Consider the following 14939-nt stretch of genomic DNA (forward strand, 5'->3'; position numbering starts at 1 on the left):
AGAAGCAGTAGGCTACCCTTGACTGGAAGAGGGGTCTCCTCTGGGGAGGAAATAAAGAGAGCACAGATAAGACTGCGTCAGTAGCCTACAGCCCCCTCAGGAAACATGCAGGACAAAACTGCTCACTATGCATACACACACAGGCACAGGAAAGTGTTTTGCATTCTCACTGACAAGACTTTTTCTGATCATTTTATTAGGCTACAGAAATCATTAATTAAAGCAATATATACACAAATCTATATATACAAAGATGTATACAGCACACAGCTACAACAATCATTACACCCGTCATTTTGTTTTCTACATAAAAGTATCTATAAAAAAGTAGTCTTGAAAGTGCCAAACGAAGGTTCTAGCAACGAAGCTCCAAGGAACTGAACAGCAAAAGGATTCAGCTACAAACTAAAGTGCTACTTTAACACAAACTAGCTTTATATTTGGAATTAATGTTCATCAAGAAAATAAGCTTATAACCGGTCCAAAAAAAAATGAAGCTTCCATTTGAACATGTTTAGAAATATACAGTAGCTCAAGTTTGTTTTACAATAATTTCAGTGCAATAAGGTGAAACGTTTGAGTTTTTTGAAATGTCAAGGGGTGGTGGTTCAGGCCAGCTGTCCATACGATCTCAGCTGAAGGTCTTCTCTTGCAGCATGTGTTGTCTGGTGGATCCAGAGCTGCTGCCCTGCGAGCTACAGTCTGACTGCTTCCTCATCTTATTTAGAACGTAAAACCGTAACATCAGGAAGAACCCTGCGGGACAACACAGAATGTTAGCCTCAAACATCAGTCAACAGCTGAGATTCTAGAACACAGAATGTTAATGTCTGTCATCAGTCAACAACAGAGATTCTAGAATGCAAACATTTTAAAGAGTCATTATCTTGTTGTTCAACATTACTGCATTGTTGTCCACTGTCAAGTACACTGTCTTACATAAAAATGGCTGGGAAGACGCAGATGCAGAACTTCAACCGTGATATTACATATGTTATCCCAAGCACTCAGTTCCCTACATTTCTGACCTGATAAGTAACCTGTGGTTCTTATCAAAATAAATCATATACTTATACATTTCTCTGCAAGCTTCAACCCCAAGTCAGACAACAAGGGTTTAAGGTGTGTTAACTGGAGCTCAGTGTGCTTCTGGCATCGTGGAGTGATGTTCTGTCCAGATACAGGGCCCAGCTCCTAAGTGAGACTGTGGTGGCTGAATAGGAGAGGAAACAGCTGTGGTGCTGATATGCTGCTGCTGACTGGTTGAGACTGGGGCCATTGTCCCTGAGGCAGAGCTACACAATAGACTGCTGGCCCAGGTTCACAAACTCAGAAAATATGATTACATTATGATTGTGTGTCAAATTGAACCCGGTCTGATTTCTACTATTCCAATTTAAATTATTCCAAAGTTGTAAGTATCATGAGAGTATGGGGCTTGCTGTGTTCTACATTGAGTAATGTTTCTTATAAATGTTGTACAACATTTACAAGAAACATTACTTTCTCATTCTGTTCAGTCTTGTTTACATAAAAAAGACTGAACAGAATGAGAGACCAGCTGTGATGCTCAGTGGCCAGTGTCTCACCCTGGAAGGAGTTGAGGATGCAGAAGGAGAAGTGGATGACGTCAGAGAGCGGCCCAAAGTCCAGGAAGCCCAGTCCCCAGGTGGTCCCAAACAGGCAGCTCAGGCCCCAGATGCTGAGGAAGGCCACACGGTTCTTCTTCCACTCAGGCCGGTTCTGTATCTTCTTGATAACCAGGCCCAGCATCAGCAGGCCAGACAGAACCACCAGTGTCAGGAATAACAGGTTGGTGAGGTAGTGGGCAATGAGGGCGGAGTCAGATGTAACCATCCAGCACCTGCAGGTACACATACACACATTTCACACCTCCTTTGATAATAGCATGCTGATTTTGTCATGGAAGCCCTCAGCCTGGTGTGGAAAACCCTGCTAGTATAACACATAAACAAATCCAGCATACAAATACACGCAGTGTAGATAGACTGTCTGTCTATATGATCAAGACTGTAGATATCCACACTGAGTGCAGAGGTGGGCCCTGCCACCCTACACCTGTGTTCACAGCTGATCTAACCTAACATTCTCATCATCATCTGGACTGCAGCCAGCTCCTTACATGTTGTAGGGGTTGCTGACGTCATCCATTGGTATGACCTGTCTCACACCATAGATGTCTGGCATGGTAAACAGGACAACGACTGGGATGGCAGGGACACCTGTTTGTGGAAGTAAAGTTACATTTAGTGAAAAGTATAACACTTATCTCCTTCTCCCTCCAAGGGAAGCCTTGTTAAGAGGTCATTTTAATGTTCTTGCTTTTATACAGATACATTTTGTTAGACTGCCAGTCAATAACTAGACAGACACAGTCACAGAGTAGCACTGACCAATCATATCTGATATACTTTGCATACTCTCACTCACCGAATCCTATCAGATACCACATATAGGTCTTCAGGGAGGGGCTGAAGACCATGTAGACCAACCAGAAAGTGTGAAACACCTCGAGGGCCATCCAGGAGAAGGAAGCGAGGAGGCTGTAGTGCAGAGCAGCACCCACAATCTTGCACAGCTCAGCTCCGCCCACATTAGCCAGTGTGCCAGTGAAGAAGAAGAAGAAGCTGAGGCAGAAGAGGGACGTGGCCAGACCCCGGTGGACTGGAGCTGACGTCTCCTTAGCTCTCCTGAGAGGAGGGATGCAGAGAGAGAGAGAGAGAGAGAGATAGAGAGAGAGAGAGATAGAGAAAGTGTAGAAGTTACCATAATCCTTGAGCAACAAATGCCAATGCTGAGTGGTCATGTCTCCAAGTGTCCAGTAGTTGTACCTCTGCTTGGTCAGAAAGATGAGGAGAGCCACACAGCTGATCATTGAGGCAGCGCAGCCCAGATATGTGATGATGGTCAGAGACAGCAGGTGGCGCACCGGCCGCGGCTTCAGTTCCTGATGGACAAAGAGGACAGAGGTCACAGGTCACCAAGGAGTAACTGCCACCTCTGTGCATGTCATGTGCTTCATGAACAAAGTTGGACTGCTGGATTCAGGACATTACAACTGTACATGATCTACCGCAGCATGTACGTAACACTGATGGTTTATGTATGCAAGTGTTTTTTAATAAACCCCATGCATGTGTGTAAGAATGTGTGAAGGACAGCATAGCTTACCACCAAGATGGTGAAGTATGTCAGGTGGTTGCAGTGACACGTTGTGACTTCTAGGCTGCTCTCATTCGTCTTACAGCCATCTCTCCTCCAGTGGACTGAGGTGTCTGAAAACACCACCACATCCACTAGTAAGCACATCTCACCAAAGATATAAGATCACTGGTCAGCTTGGAGTCAATTATGTTTCCATTTGAATATAATAAAATATATATATTCTCAAAGCCAGAAATGTGCCATTTGAAATCACTATAATTAATAATATACCGTGTAAACAATTAAACTTATAGATTTTGTTGTTACACACCTGTCCTGGTGTCCCATGAAACACATGTTCTGGAGTGATTCACCTAGAAAATGCAAGTTGAGTGAAGTATGGTTTATCAAGAGTAATGTAACGTACCTTCACCACTAGATGGCAATATATTCATAGGGCAGTATCTGTGTCAGCCTCAAAACAGTAGCGTCAACAACAGCACTTCAAAACCACAATAAGAACTTGTATCTGTAAGTTGAACTGTGTACAGTAGAGCCAGGCAAATCTACAAAGTGTACAGAGAAGCTTTCCATTGGAAAACTGAGACAGAAAGTCACACACTGGCATACGTGAGAGTCTCCATATCAGTCACTTTTAGACGCAGAAGGCTGATTGAAGTGGTTACCTTGTTCTTTGCATTGCAGAACAATAAGTGCAGAAGAAAAGGAATCACACGACTTTAACCCGAATACATACTTATTGCACTGCAGTTGCGGTTTGACTCACTTCGAGCACACGCACACAAACACACGTACTCACAGATATTACGTCATGATGAAAACTGATCCTCACGGGCTCCGGCAGGTTGTTTTTGACCTCATTCTCCACAGTGATGCCCACCACGTGTTCAAGAATCCTAATGCTGTTTCTGTCTGTCATCTCAGGATGGTTCTGACAACAACACCAATCACATCCATAGATTAGATAACCTAAGCATACCATTATCTTTACAGTTGTATATGACTCAATTGAAGCACAGTAGCTTCCTGTAGTAGCGGTGGAGGTGGCTGTCCTACATTGAAGAGGGAGCTGCTGGTGAAGATGGAGCAGACGACCCTGGCCTTGCTGCTGCCAGGGTCTTTCAGACAGCTTGGCAGATAGATAGATGGGTTCTTCTCAATGGACAAGCCTTGCAAAGCCTGAACAACACAAATAGAGACACACAGAATAGAATAGGAGGGGAATAGTATTGACTTAGTATCTGGGTTACTTTACTTTATCTACTTCTTATAGTATAAAGAGAAATAAGACCATTTGGAGGATTGTTAGTGTGTGTGGGTGTGTGTGTCTAGCCTTACGGGCAGGTTAACGCTGGATCCCTGGAAGTCCTCCTTCATTTCCAACACAGAGCCCTGAACACATGGTAGCTCCCAGTTACCCAGGACCCCGGACCTAAATGTTGCATCCTCAATTCTGCACACACACGTACACACACATTTACACACATGCCCAAAAATGCAACCACATGCACACACAGAAACATGCAGTTATAGGAAATACAAGTATAAACTGAAACCGCGACAGTAATGGGAACATGACAATCAGCCGACATCTTTTATCATTTGCTTCCTGTTGGTATGTAAACCTCTGCAGATCACTCAAGCCTCACATCACACCATCATCACTGAGTCAGCTAGACAAGCACTCACTTCCTCTAAAACAACCCGCTGAGCTGGGCAGATGATGATGGCAAATGTGACCGTGGGAACTATGACAAATATCAAATGCTCGGAGAAGAGACTAATTTGACAGCTGCGATACACTAAAGTGGCAGCAGAATTTTGCCCAATTAGTTGTTGTTGTGGCCTGTCCATCTGATGCTGAGATGTGACGAAAGTTATCCACTTACATGTTGATGTGGTTGGACCCCTGTCTGGCCTCCGCACACAAAAGCTCCTCTGCAAGGCAAACACGACACAGTCAGCAGATTGACCACTAGCAGCGTTAAAACAGCAGTATCTGCTACTGAAACAGCCCTCCACACACACACACAGCTCCTTACTACAGCTGGTCTTCTCTCCGTGGAAGGTGTACGCAGGCTGAGTGAGACTGCCGATGGGGTCACCGTGGGTCATGGCGTCGAAGATCCCGTATGGGGCCGGGAGAAGGTTGGGGCCATGTGATAGGCCGGTGCAGCAGGTGTCATAGAGACCAGAAGGCGGGCACAGCGTCTGATTCATTCCCTCCATCTCCAGCGTCAGCTGATCCAATAGGGGCTCCCAGTACACACAAAATGGCGTCTCCATCTTCAACAATTCCAACTCCGCCGTCTTAAAGATTTCACATTGGCCCGTGATGCGCCCCTGCACGGAGAGACAACTCTGATTGGCCGAGATGGTGATGTTGTCGCAGCCCTTCTTCAGGTCATAGATCAGGGTCAGGGACCCATTGCCGTGCTGCCAGGTACCACACATCTTGAAGTCACGATCTCTCTCACATGATCCTGTGAAACAATACAATACATTATTTATTTATTTTTACTCTGAATAGTTAAGTTGCTAATGTGGAACAAAAATAAAATAATTGTGACTCAAACAATCTCAATAGTTGCATGGTGTGACCTGAATAAAGACATAATCACTGATACTATTTGCAGCCAGTATCTGATAGGGACTCTTACCTGAAGACAGGAGCCTGAGAAGACAGACCATCACCCCCAGTCTCCATCTGATTGGCTGGTTGGTCTCCATGGACACAAGATGACCTCTGACCCCTGTAAAATAAAGCAGAGAGGAAGCACTGTTATGTATGGGTCGAACAACGACACACTGCTATGGAGTTGAGACAGGGATGCCTTGATCAACGGTAAAAAATAAAAATACAAAACTTTCCGTCTATCTTTCATTCTTTTCTGTTTGACCTTTGATCTGTTCTACCCTAATCAGTCTAAACCCATAAGGTACATATATTTCCTTTGCAGACTGCACGGGCACCATCTATGTAACGGCAGTAACTGAATGTTTCCTTCACAACAATGACTAATCTGCCCCTAAAATACACACAATGCTTTCTTAGAGGTGTTATAGATAAGGACACGTTTCTCTCCCACAGAGCACACACACACACCATGCATTCTGCTCCTCCTCCTTTACTCTACGTGAAATACCTTTTCTTCTGAACTTCTGGAAATACAGTAGACAAAACCTTGTTTGTGCAAAAGAAAAGCTAAAACTTCAGTGAGGGAATAGACCATTTGCAGAACTGTGGTTAGTCACTTCCTCCCTTAGTGTTCATCATGCAGATAGTTTTACTTCCCTGTGGTTATTAAGTAGAAACCACAGAGAAAGGGAAAGTCTGAGAGAGAGAAAGAGAGAGAGAAAGAGAGAGAGAGAGAGAGAGAGAGAGAGAGAGAGAGAGAGAGAGAGATGTGTGAGAAATGTGGAAGAAATTTAGATTTCCTGTGTGCTTACATTATTTACTAATCAAGAGAACTAGGCATTGGATACTAGTTAGTATGTTCTCATGTAAGCTTGCTATTAATAAGAGTAGATTGTGTCTATGTGTCAGGGTTAATAGATGTTTGAGATCAGGAGAAAGTACTGGCTAAATGTTCCTTGTCATGACTACAAGGAGAGCTCCAACTATTAACTCTTTAGTCTGAGTGGTCATGTATTGGGAGCTTTGAATCTCTTTCTCTGAGACTGTTGTAACGTGCCTTGTCCATTCAATATGGACTGCTTTGGCAATACTGCTCAACAAGAACTGTCATGCCAATAAAGCATACTGAACTGACAGAGAGAGAGAGAGAGAGAGAGAGAGAGAGAGAGAGAGAGAGAGAGAGAGAGAGAGAGAGAGAGAGAGAGAAAGGAAAGTTATATTTTGAGTTTGTTGCTGTTGTGTTTTGAGTTTGTTGCAGGTGCAGGTGGTGTGGTGACGTCATTCCCCGCAAGTGTTTCACATCTTGTTACATTGTTTCATATGTCAGTTGTATGGAGTCAAATTTGGGTCAATAATATTTTCTAATATCATTTCCTATTTCTGCGGATGCAAATCTTTTTCTATGGATGCAAAACTATTTCTAGGGATGCTAAACTATTTCTAGGGATGCTAAACTATTTCTAGGGATGCCTCTATTCAGTTGACGCAGCTTCGAGATCATACCTGTTCACGTAGTTTGTGGTTCATTAATTGTTTTTGGCCCCTTTGATCTTTAGTAAGATATTGTGTTTTTGAAATGTTGAGGTTTCACCCAAGACAAATATCTGATCTAAAAGTTGTTCTTATGTCCTGTATCTGTGTCTAATTGTACTGTCCTCCTTAAGGTGTTTCTAACCCGAATTAGACAGCCAGCCAAACTCCTATCATCACGACACGGGAGTCAGGAATTAGCCTTCTAGCTCCAGATTTATTTCGAAAATGACATAGGAGTGAAACTGTAAAAAATACAGAATACAATAAAAATGTGGGTTGTATATAAGCAACAAAACAGCACGGAAAAGCTACTTAGAAGAACACAATACACAAGCAATGCTTACGCACTGAAGAACAACAACACTTTGGAACTCGATAGTATGTTATGTGAGGCGAACTTCTAACTGAAACTAAATCGCTGCCTGGTAAATAAACCGCTGGCCAGCAGGGGGTGCTAAAACACATGCATCTTACATTTAAAGGTAAGACAGAACACTAATATTAGCGAAGCTCCCAGTGTTCTTTTGACACGGTTGTCATTATTACCAAAATGAACGTTATTTTTACTTAGGCCTAAGGTAAAAAGGACCGCAACGTCGTGGCAACGTTATTTTCCGACGTTGCCAGTCCGTAACCACAACCTCCTAGCAACGTAACTTTCCGACGTTGCCAGTCCGTAACCGCGACATATTTAAGTATGTTAAACTAGGCTTTGAAATCGTCTGCGCTGTGACGTAGATGGGTTTTGCTCTGCAAAACCTGAGCTGAAAACGGGTGAGAAACTGTTCAACGGTTTAACTCCACATTTCTGTGCGAACAGGTTTTAGATCTTTGCCCATGCTTTCAGCAACTCATTTCACACATAAATAAATGTAGCCTACTGAGAAGCAAATCATGGAATTTGCATTACAGCATCTTTAAGCGAGATTGTGGAAGAAAAAGAGATAGGGAGGAAGACACACACTATTTGAATCAGGTTACTAGAGAATTAATCATGTGGATGGATCATTTCCCAGTGATCAGGATCTATGGTGTGGGCCTCCACCCTCTATCTAACCTCACCCTCAACGCCACACACATACACATACAGTCACATATACACTTACGACATACACACAAACACACACTGCCCCCATGCACAACCTCTCTCCATTGTTCAAGAGAACATGGCCTCAATGAAGCCATAGAATATAGCATTTCAGTAAAAAAATGTTACTGTGTCTGTTTTGTGCATGAATGTGTTAAAAAGGAGAGATAATAAGAGACAGCAAGAGCCAGCAGAGCAACAGTGACAGAAAGAGGAACCTTTTTTAAACACGACAGCACAGTCAGACAGACCTGTCACAACTCCTTCCCCATTCTACCGCTCAGACGTACGGCAGTGGGATTGTTTCAAAAACGTTTACAGCTTGACCTCTGTTTCCCCATTTCATATGCTCGCTCCTTCTCTCGACCTTGAGTGTCTGAACACTGCAGACTGGACAGTGGTGTTTTACACATGACTCACACTGTCCCCCAAAAAGCAGCATTATTATCCTAATCTTCATATCCCTCTGTGGGCCACTCATGACTGGCCGTCATTTCTCTGAGCAGTCCCAACAAGAGTGTGACTCATGCAGGGTGAAAGAACTCAGCCAGGCTCTTTGTTTCCAACCATGTCTCCTAGGGGCTGAGGAATGCGACCTGCACCTAGACAGCAGAACAGCCCCGGAAAAACCCTACTCAGGATTCAATATATTCAGAGCTATGTTGTGTGTTTGTGTGCATGTGTTTGCACATGTGTGTGTGTGTGTGTGTGTGTGTGTGTGGAGGGGGGGGGGTGTTCAGGGCCAGAGGTTCTGGTCATTAAGGATAGCAGAAGCTGGACAACAATTAGATCCAAATTAAAGCTCTCTCTTCCACCCCTGTACAAAAATGTACGTTTTATTGTGTCCAATAAAATCCACAAACCACCCTGATCTAGCATTTACCATTGCTTTACCACTGTTTATGACGTTAAACAGCACTGTCCATAGAAAGAAAGAAAGAAAGTAGGGTAAAGTCTCAGTGATATCATAACCTTTATATCTTTATTCCACCTGCTCTACAATTTCCTTCGACTTGACCTCAACCTCCCCCTACACACATATACGCACTCCCGTACAAATGCATAGTCTTTGAACAACACAATCATCTCTACATTGTTTCAGATTATGGCCAAGCGCTTGTGATAGCCGTGGATTACCTAGTTCAAAATGGAGAGCTATCTCTGAATTACTGCACGAAACCTAAAGCAAAACTTCGGTTTTCCCCTGTTCAACTCACAAGCGTTCAGGCAGTCGAGGATGTATTGGTTGTTATGCTACAAAATAGGTCTATCTTTAGATTTTACGTTTCTATTTTGTTATGCTATAGAGTTACAGCCTTTATAAATGCTACTCCCCTAGGATACGCCGGTGATAGAAATTGTTGAATCAAACAAGAGAAACAGCAGGTAACAGAATATCTTAACACACTACGAGAAAACGTCTGTAGTCCCAGTATTATGCCAAAACACCGCTGCATTTGTTGTGCTATACCGCATTCTCAAAATGAATTGGGTATGTTGTGTAAAATAAGTAAATAATCTGTTACCTCTTTAGTTGGAACCGGTTGAAAACTTCATGCAGGAATATGTTCTCCGGCTTCGCCTTTCTCTTTGAGGAGAAAGCTAAATGTCTATTTTAAGAGGCGTAAGAAATTGCTGGTTGATTATTAATAAGCGTCTACCTTCTACCACGCGTAGACAGTCATGCTATGAAACCTAAAGTAAAACCTATGAGTCTCCACGCGCACACTGTCTCCTTGAGCGCTCAAACAAGCAAGTGTGGACTTCACCTAAACTCCGGAGTTTTTGAAATGACGGTTTGGTCTTTGCTTCACTTCAGTGCTTAAAACACTCTCACCGAACTCTGTGTATCAGCTAAGGCAATTTGTTTTCTCTCACCAAGGAAGCACAGAGGCTGGTATTCCCCCTTCCTGGATAACTGGTCCTCGAGGGAATAACTGTCAACACGATTAAGGCGCGGGGAGTCTGAGGGTAGAGGTGGAGCTATGGCGACAACGACTTCAGCTTTGTCCTTCAATGGAGGGATGGGGTGTATGGAGCCCATTCACCATCCATGGAAAGTGCCACCCACAGTAATGAGACCTGGGTCTTTCCTCCACCAAGTCAGTTTTGATATCCTAGTTTTTAGTTTTCTACGTTTTTAATACATGATTCACATCTGAATAGTTACAATAAAGTGTTGCCTATAACCTCTAACCAGTGACAACATGCCATAGCCTAGTCTCTTTACCTGCCACAATGTGATGACAGATTTATGGCTGTGGCTGGTATGGCTGAATGTCTTAACTCTTGGAGTATTGCAAGGGTCTGACAAGTGTTTCACTGTGTTCTGTTGTACAGTACCACTGATCAGTACTCAAGCAACTACACTGTTGCATGAGTCAATGTTTAACCATGTAAGTCAGATTAGCTGTGCAGATACCACATCTTTATACTGAGACAGGGTGATGTTTGTCTCGCTTTCAACAGCACTTTTACCGTTCACAGACAGAGGGGAGGGGGAGGGGGGGAGAGATGGTAGACAAAGCATCTGGCTCCCTGCTTCCCTACAGCCGTTTGTTTGTGGTGTTTTAACAGGCTGTGTGTCTATGTGTGTGCGTGTGTGTGTATGTGTGTGTATGTGTGTGTTTGTAGAGATAAGAATGGGTGTTGCCTTCCATATGATAAGGAACAATTCGCTTCTTGGTGCTGAAACTAAGGTTCTGTTGATCTTCACACACACCAGACCAGACACATATAGATATATGTGTGTGTATGTATAGATATACACACACACACACACACACTACTATTCTCCCTGTCACTTAAGGAAACAGGACACACTGAGATACAAAACTAGACACCTCTGTCAGTATCAGTCCATCTACAGACAGACCACTTCCTAGTCCCACTCGAAGCAGATGGCTGCAGCTTTCTGCTTCCAGAAGCAACCACACATCTGCATGTCACCCTGATGTATCTAACCCTGTCATCATCACCTTCAATGTCAGACCTCCAGGGCAGTCCCATCCCCAAGGGGAAGTGAGCTTCAGATGACAGGAAGTTGGGGAGGGGGGGAGGACTTCTTCAAATCCCTTGTACAGTAAACTCGACACCCTCTCGTATACACACCTCTTCTTTCAAACTTACACACACATAGACACACTTCTTCTTTCAGACATACGCACACAGACTTGAATGGAGTAGGCAGGTGCCCTGAGCTAAGAGAGCCTCTTGTTCCCCCACCACCATCACACACACACACACTGCCTCCTCCCACCCTTGGAATGTTATAGTGCCCAATGTATTAACACTGATGCACTGTCCTCAGTGACACGCTCCCATTACCCCCCTCCCACACACGCTCACACATGGCACACACACATCCCACGCACACATATACAATGAGGGCTTGCCCCATTAACTTTCGTGGTTAGGTTCCTCCAGGCCTGTTCCTGTAAACTCAGTCTAATAGTTCAAGTTTTCAAAGGACACCTCTACTGCCACTTCATTGGCATTATAGACCAGAGTAGACATAAAATAATAACAAAGTAGAGAAGCAGTAGGTACGCTTTAAAGACTCAGTAAATACTAGACACACTAAATACATCAGATTCACAGTAGTCACCTTATCAATGCACTGAACTATGGTTTGGCTCAAATTTTGTTTGACATTCACCAACATCACCTGCCCTCTACCAAAAAAGTGAAGTTAGGCTACTGACTTCAGACCACTGTCTGCTGTGTTCCAAAGGAGGCATCTTCATCTCCAGAATGTCCAAACACTATCAGCTTGTTCTTTGATGACACACAGACCCCACACACACCCTGCCCACACATAGACACATACACACAACCCCCTCAGACACACAGCCCCCTAGGCCTGGATGGATGGACAGATACTCAATTATTAAAACATTTGGGGGGTTACAGGGGGAGTCTCTGTCTCCCTCTCTCAAACACTCACAATGAAATGACATAAGGACCTGCTTTGCCAAAGTTTGTCACCACGGTGACAGTGTATCCAGTGACCAGCTGGTCAACTCCTGCTGTGAGGTAGTGGTAAAAGAAAACTCTCACAAACAAACAAACGCATGCAAACCCCCACTGCGAGTTGACAGCTGAGGCATCATATCCTGTATGAGGCATCAAGGATGTGTGCAGACATGTTCTAGTCATGATTACAGACCAGGTGTGAAGTCCCCCACCCTCACACTGTCTCCTGCAGTATCAATCTCTCTCTACTATTTCTTTTTTTCACTCACTCACTCACTCCCTACCCTTCTTTCCTCCCTGTATTTCATCCTCACCTCCCTCACTATCACACCGTTTCGTTCTCCTCCTCCCTCTTCCATCTCTCCTTTTGTAGCAGTACCCTGCACTCTGCAGTCTTCAAGGGCGATAGGAAACATAGTAGTCTGCTACAGTCCTAGTCTTAATTTTTGCTGACAGAAGGCCAATGAGACTGGAGAGGGGAAGAGAAGGAGAGGAAATTTGAAGGGGTTGAGAGAAGGAGAAGAGGGGAGGAGGAGAGGGGAGAGTATAGGGTAGAGGTGGTTGGGGTAAAGAGAAGAGGAGATGGGGGGATGGGTGTAGAATAATTGATCTCTTTTTGGCCTTTGTGTCTCATTAAAATGAGATTGTGAGTCAGCTGTGAATTCATCTTTAATACATTAGGGGCGTCCCCTCTATGACCTCTCCCCCCTCACTCGTACACACACACACATTTTTTTATAGATACTATACGCCTGAAAGTTTGAGTGGCATGAACGGGGGTAAACGTTTCTCGCTGACTGTTATCTTTTTTCACTGAGCTTGGCTGAGAAAACCCTTCTACACTTGCCATACAAAAGTGGCAGTATGTCGCCATCTTCTGTACGCAGTAAAAAATGTTACCAAAGACACCAGTTAGTTTAGGAGGCTATTGCCTATAATCACATGGGTCTAAATATCATAGCCTACCTATTTAGGCTACGGCTCCAACAGTGTTTCTTGTTACAAGAAACGTTTACAAAGACATAGTAACCTTTGCTATTGCCACGGTCCTAAAGTTATATAGCTGGGAAATATGCTTCCGCGGACTGTTAAATTATTTGGCAGAAATTGTCACTTTTTGGCACGACACGTGAATGGCATATTTGCATGATTACAGTAAATCCGTTGTGGCTACAAGCCAGCTGGGACAATTAAGTCGCGGAGTCAGAGCGTGAAGTTGGTACAACACCCAACGCAAAACATCGGAAAAATTAGTCTCAATGGTTTGTGCTCCGTTTGTGCTGTTTTGTGCCGTTAACATTTTCGTTGGTGCTACATCGCTTTTTAAAATAGGCTATTAGACATTACATGTTAAGGCGATTACGTCACTCAGCTCCCCAACATGCTTCAAATTGAAATGAAAAATTGACCCAAAATAGTCTCGTTTGTTTGTGCTTCGTTTCTGCTGGTGTGTGCCGTTAAAAGTTTCGTTAGTGCTGCTTCAGTTTTAAAATGGGCCAATTAGACGTTTAACAGAGGATTACAAAATTGATATTGGACCCTGATATTGGAGTGGCCACCCCAGACATTTTCAGCCATGTAACAGGGAGGTCACTTATTCTGACTACAGCTATAAAGATATGTGACCTCTTGTGCCCAGGTCCAGCAAGGACAGAAGTCACCTGAGATAGTTTGGTTGGTGTGTCAGACATTTTCAGCCGTGTAACAGGGAGATCACATATTCTGACTACTATCAGGTCCAGACGTGAAAAATTAATTTAAAGTTTAAAAAGTTTTTTTCTTCTTTCAAAAACCAAAAAACAATCTACCTGTTGAAAAACGATTTTCAACCTGACAACAGCTATTAAAATGTGGCCACTTGACACTTGTGCCAAGACATGGACCCACCGCAAAATGCTACTCTTGGTCGATATTCGCCGGCTACGGGGTTTGGACATTCCACCTACATTTCTGTTCTAGTTTAAAGCTATTTTCCTCCTGTTTCTGTATAATGGCTAAACTACTTAACTGACTTCACTATACACTGAAATGCCTTCTGAATATACTGAACTGACTTTCAGATATAGTGAAAAGATAGTGAAAATGTTCTCACACTCTTACATTCTCAAAGCTTCTTACTCATCCTTATAAGACTTGAGCGTTTCATAAATATGGGTGTGTGAATGTGTTTCACATGCGTCTGTGCAAGCATTTCATTTAAATGTGTCTGTAAATGTTCAGTAGTATGAATGTGTGTGAACTTTTCATATGTGAATGCGTGTTTCATGTGTTTGTGTAAGGACAGTCTGAATTATTTCCTAAACGGCCCCTAATAAAGTAACCCTAGTGGATCACACTAACCACATTGAAGATGTGTCTAATCATCAATCATATGATTTATTCAAGATCCTTAGATGCCAGGCTAGGGTTACACACACATTTTCTGTCATGGTCAATGGACCCCCTGAAGTAGCCATGGCCACTCCTTGGCCACCCCATATCTAAAACTCTGGTTCCACCACTGTCTGTGATCACAACCAT

At 43.5% G+C, this 14939-nt stretch overlaps 1 protein-coding gene across 1 annotated transcript; it reads right to left on the reverse strand.

Annotated features, from left to right (window-relative positions):
- Positions 1-153: 153 nt before the first annotated feature.
- On the reverse strand, positions 154-10354 carry adgrg1 (adhesion G protein-coupled receptor G1). The gene is made up of 14 exons (XM_084682330.1): positions 9971-10354; positions 5847-5939; positions 5229-5669; positions 5076-5124; positions 4525-4639; positions 4243-4365; positions 3986-4117; positions 3497-3539; positions 3193-3296; positions 2853-2968; positions 2452-2711; positions 2144-2243; positions 1590-1864; positions 154-756 (listed from the first exon to the last, which is right to left on the reverse strand). The coding sequence occupies exons 2-14, from the start codon at positions 5914-5916 to the stop codon at positions 632-634; spliced, it is 1953 nt and encodes a 650-aa protein (XP_084538456.1). The 5' UTR covers positions 5917-5939; positions 9971-10354; the 3' UTR covers positions 154-631.
- Positions 10355-14939: the final 4585 nt, after the last annotated feature.

The sequence above is a fragment of the Hypomesus nipponensis genome, chromosome 19 (genome assembly GCF_054491055.1).
Source record: "Hypomesus nipponensis isolate SF chromosome 19, ASM5449105v1, whole genome shotgun sequence".
Taxonomy (NCBI): Eukaryota; Metazoa; Chordata; class Actinopteri; order Osmeriformes; family Osmeridae; genus Hypomesus; species Hypomesus nipponensis.

Coding starts and splice junctions, on each gene's coding strand:
- adgrg1 (XM_084682330.1), bottom strand. CDS start 5,916: ATGGAGACCAACCAGCCAATCAGATGGAGACTGGGGGTGATGGTCTGT. Junction 2,244..2,451: donor GTGGTATCTGATAGGATTCG/GTGAGTGAGAGT, acceptor TTCCACAAACAG/GTGTCCCTGCCATCCCAGTC. Junction 1,865..2,143: donor GTCAGCAACCCCTACAACAT/GTAAGGAGCTGG, acceptor GTGTACCTGCAG/GTGCTGGATGGTTACATCTG.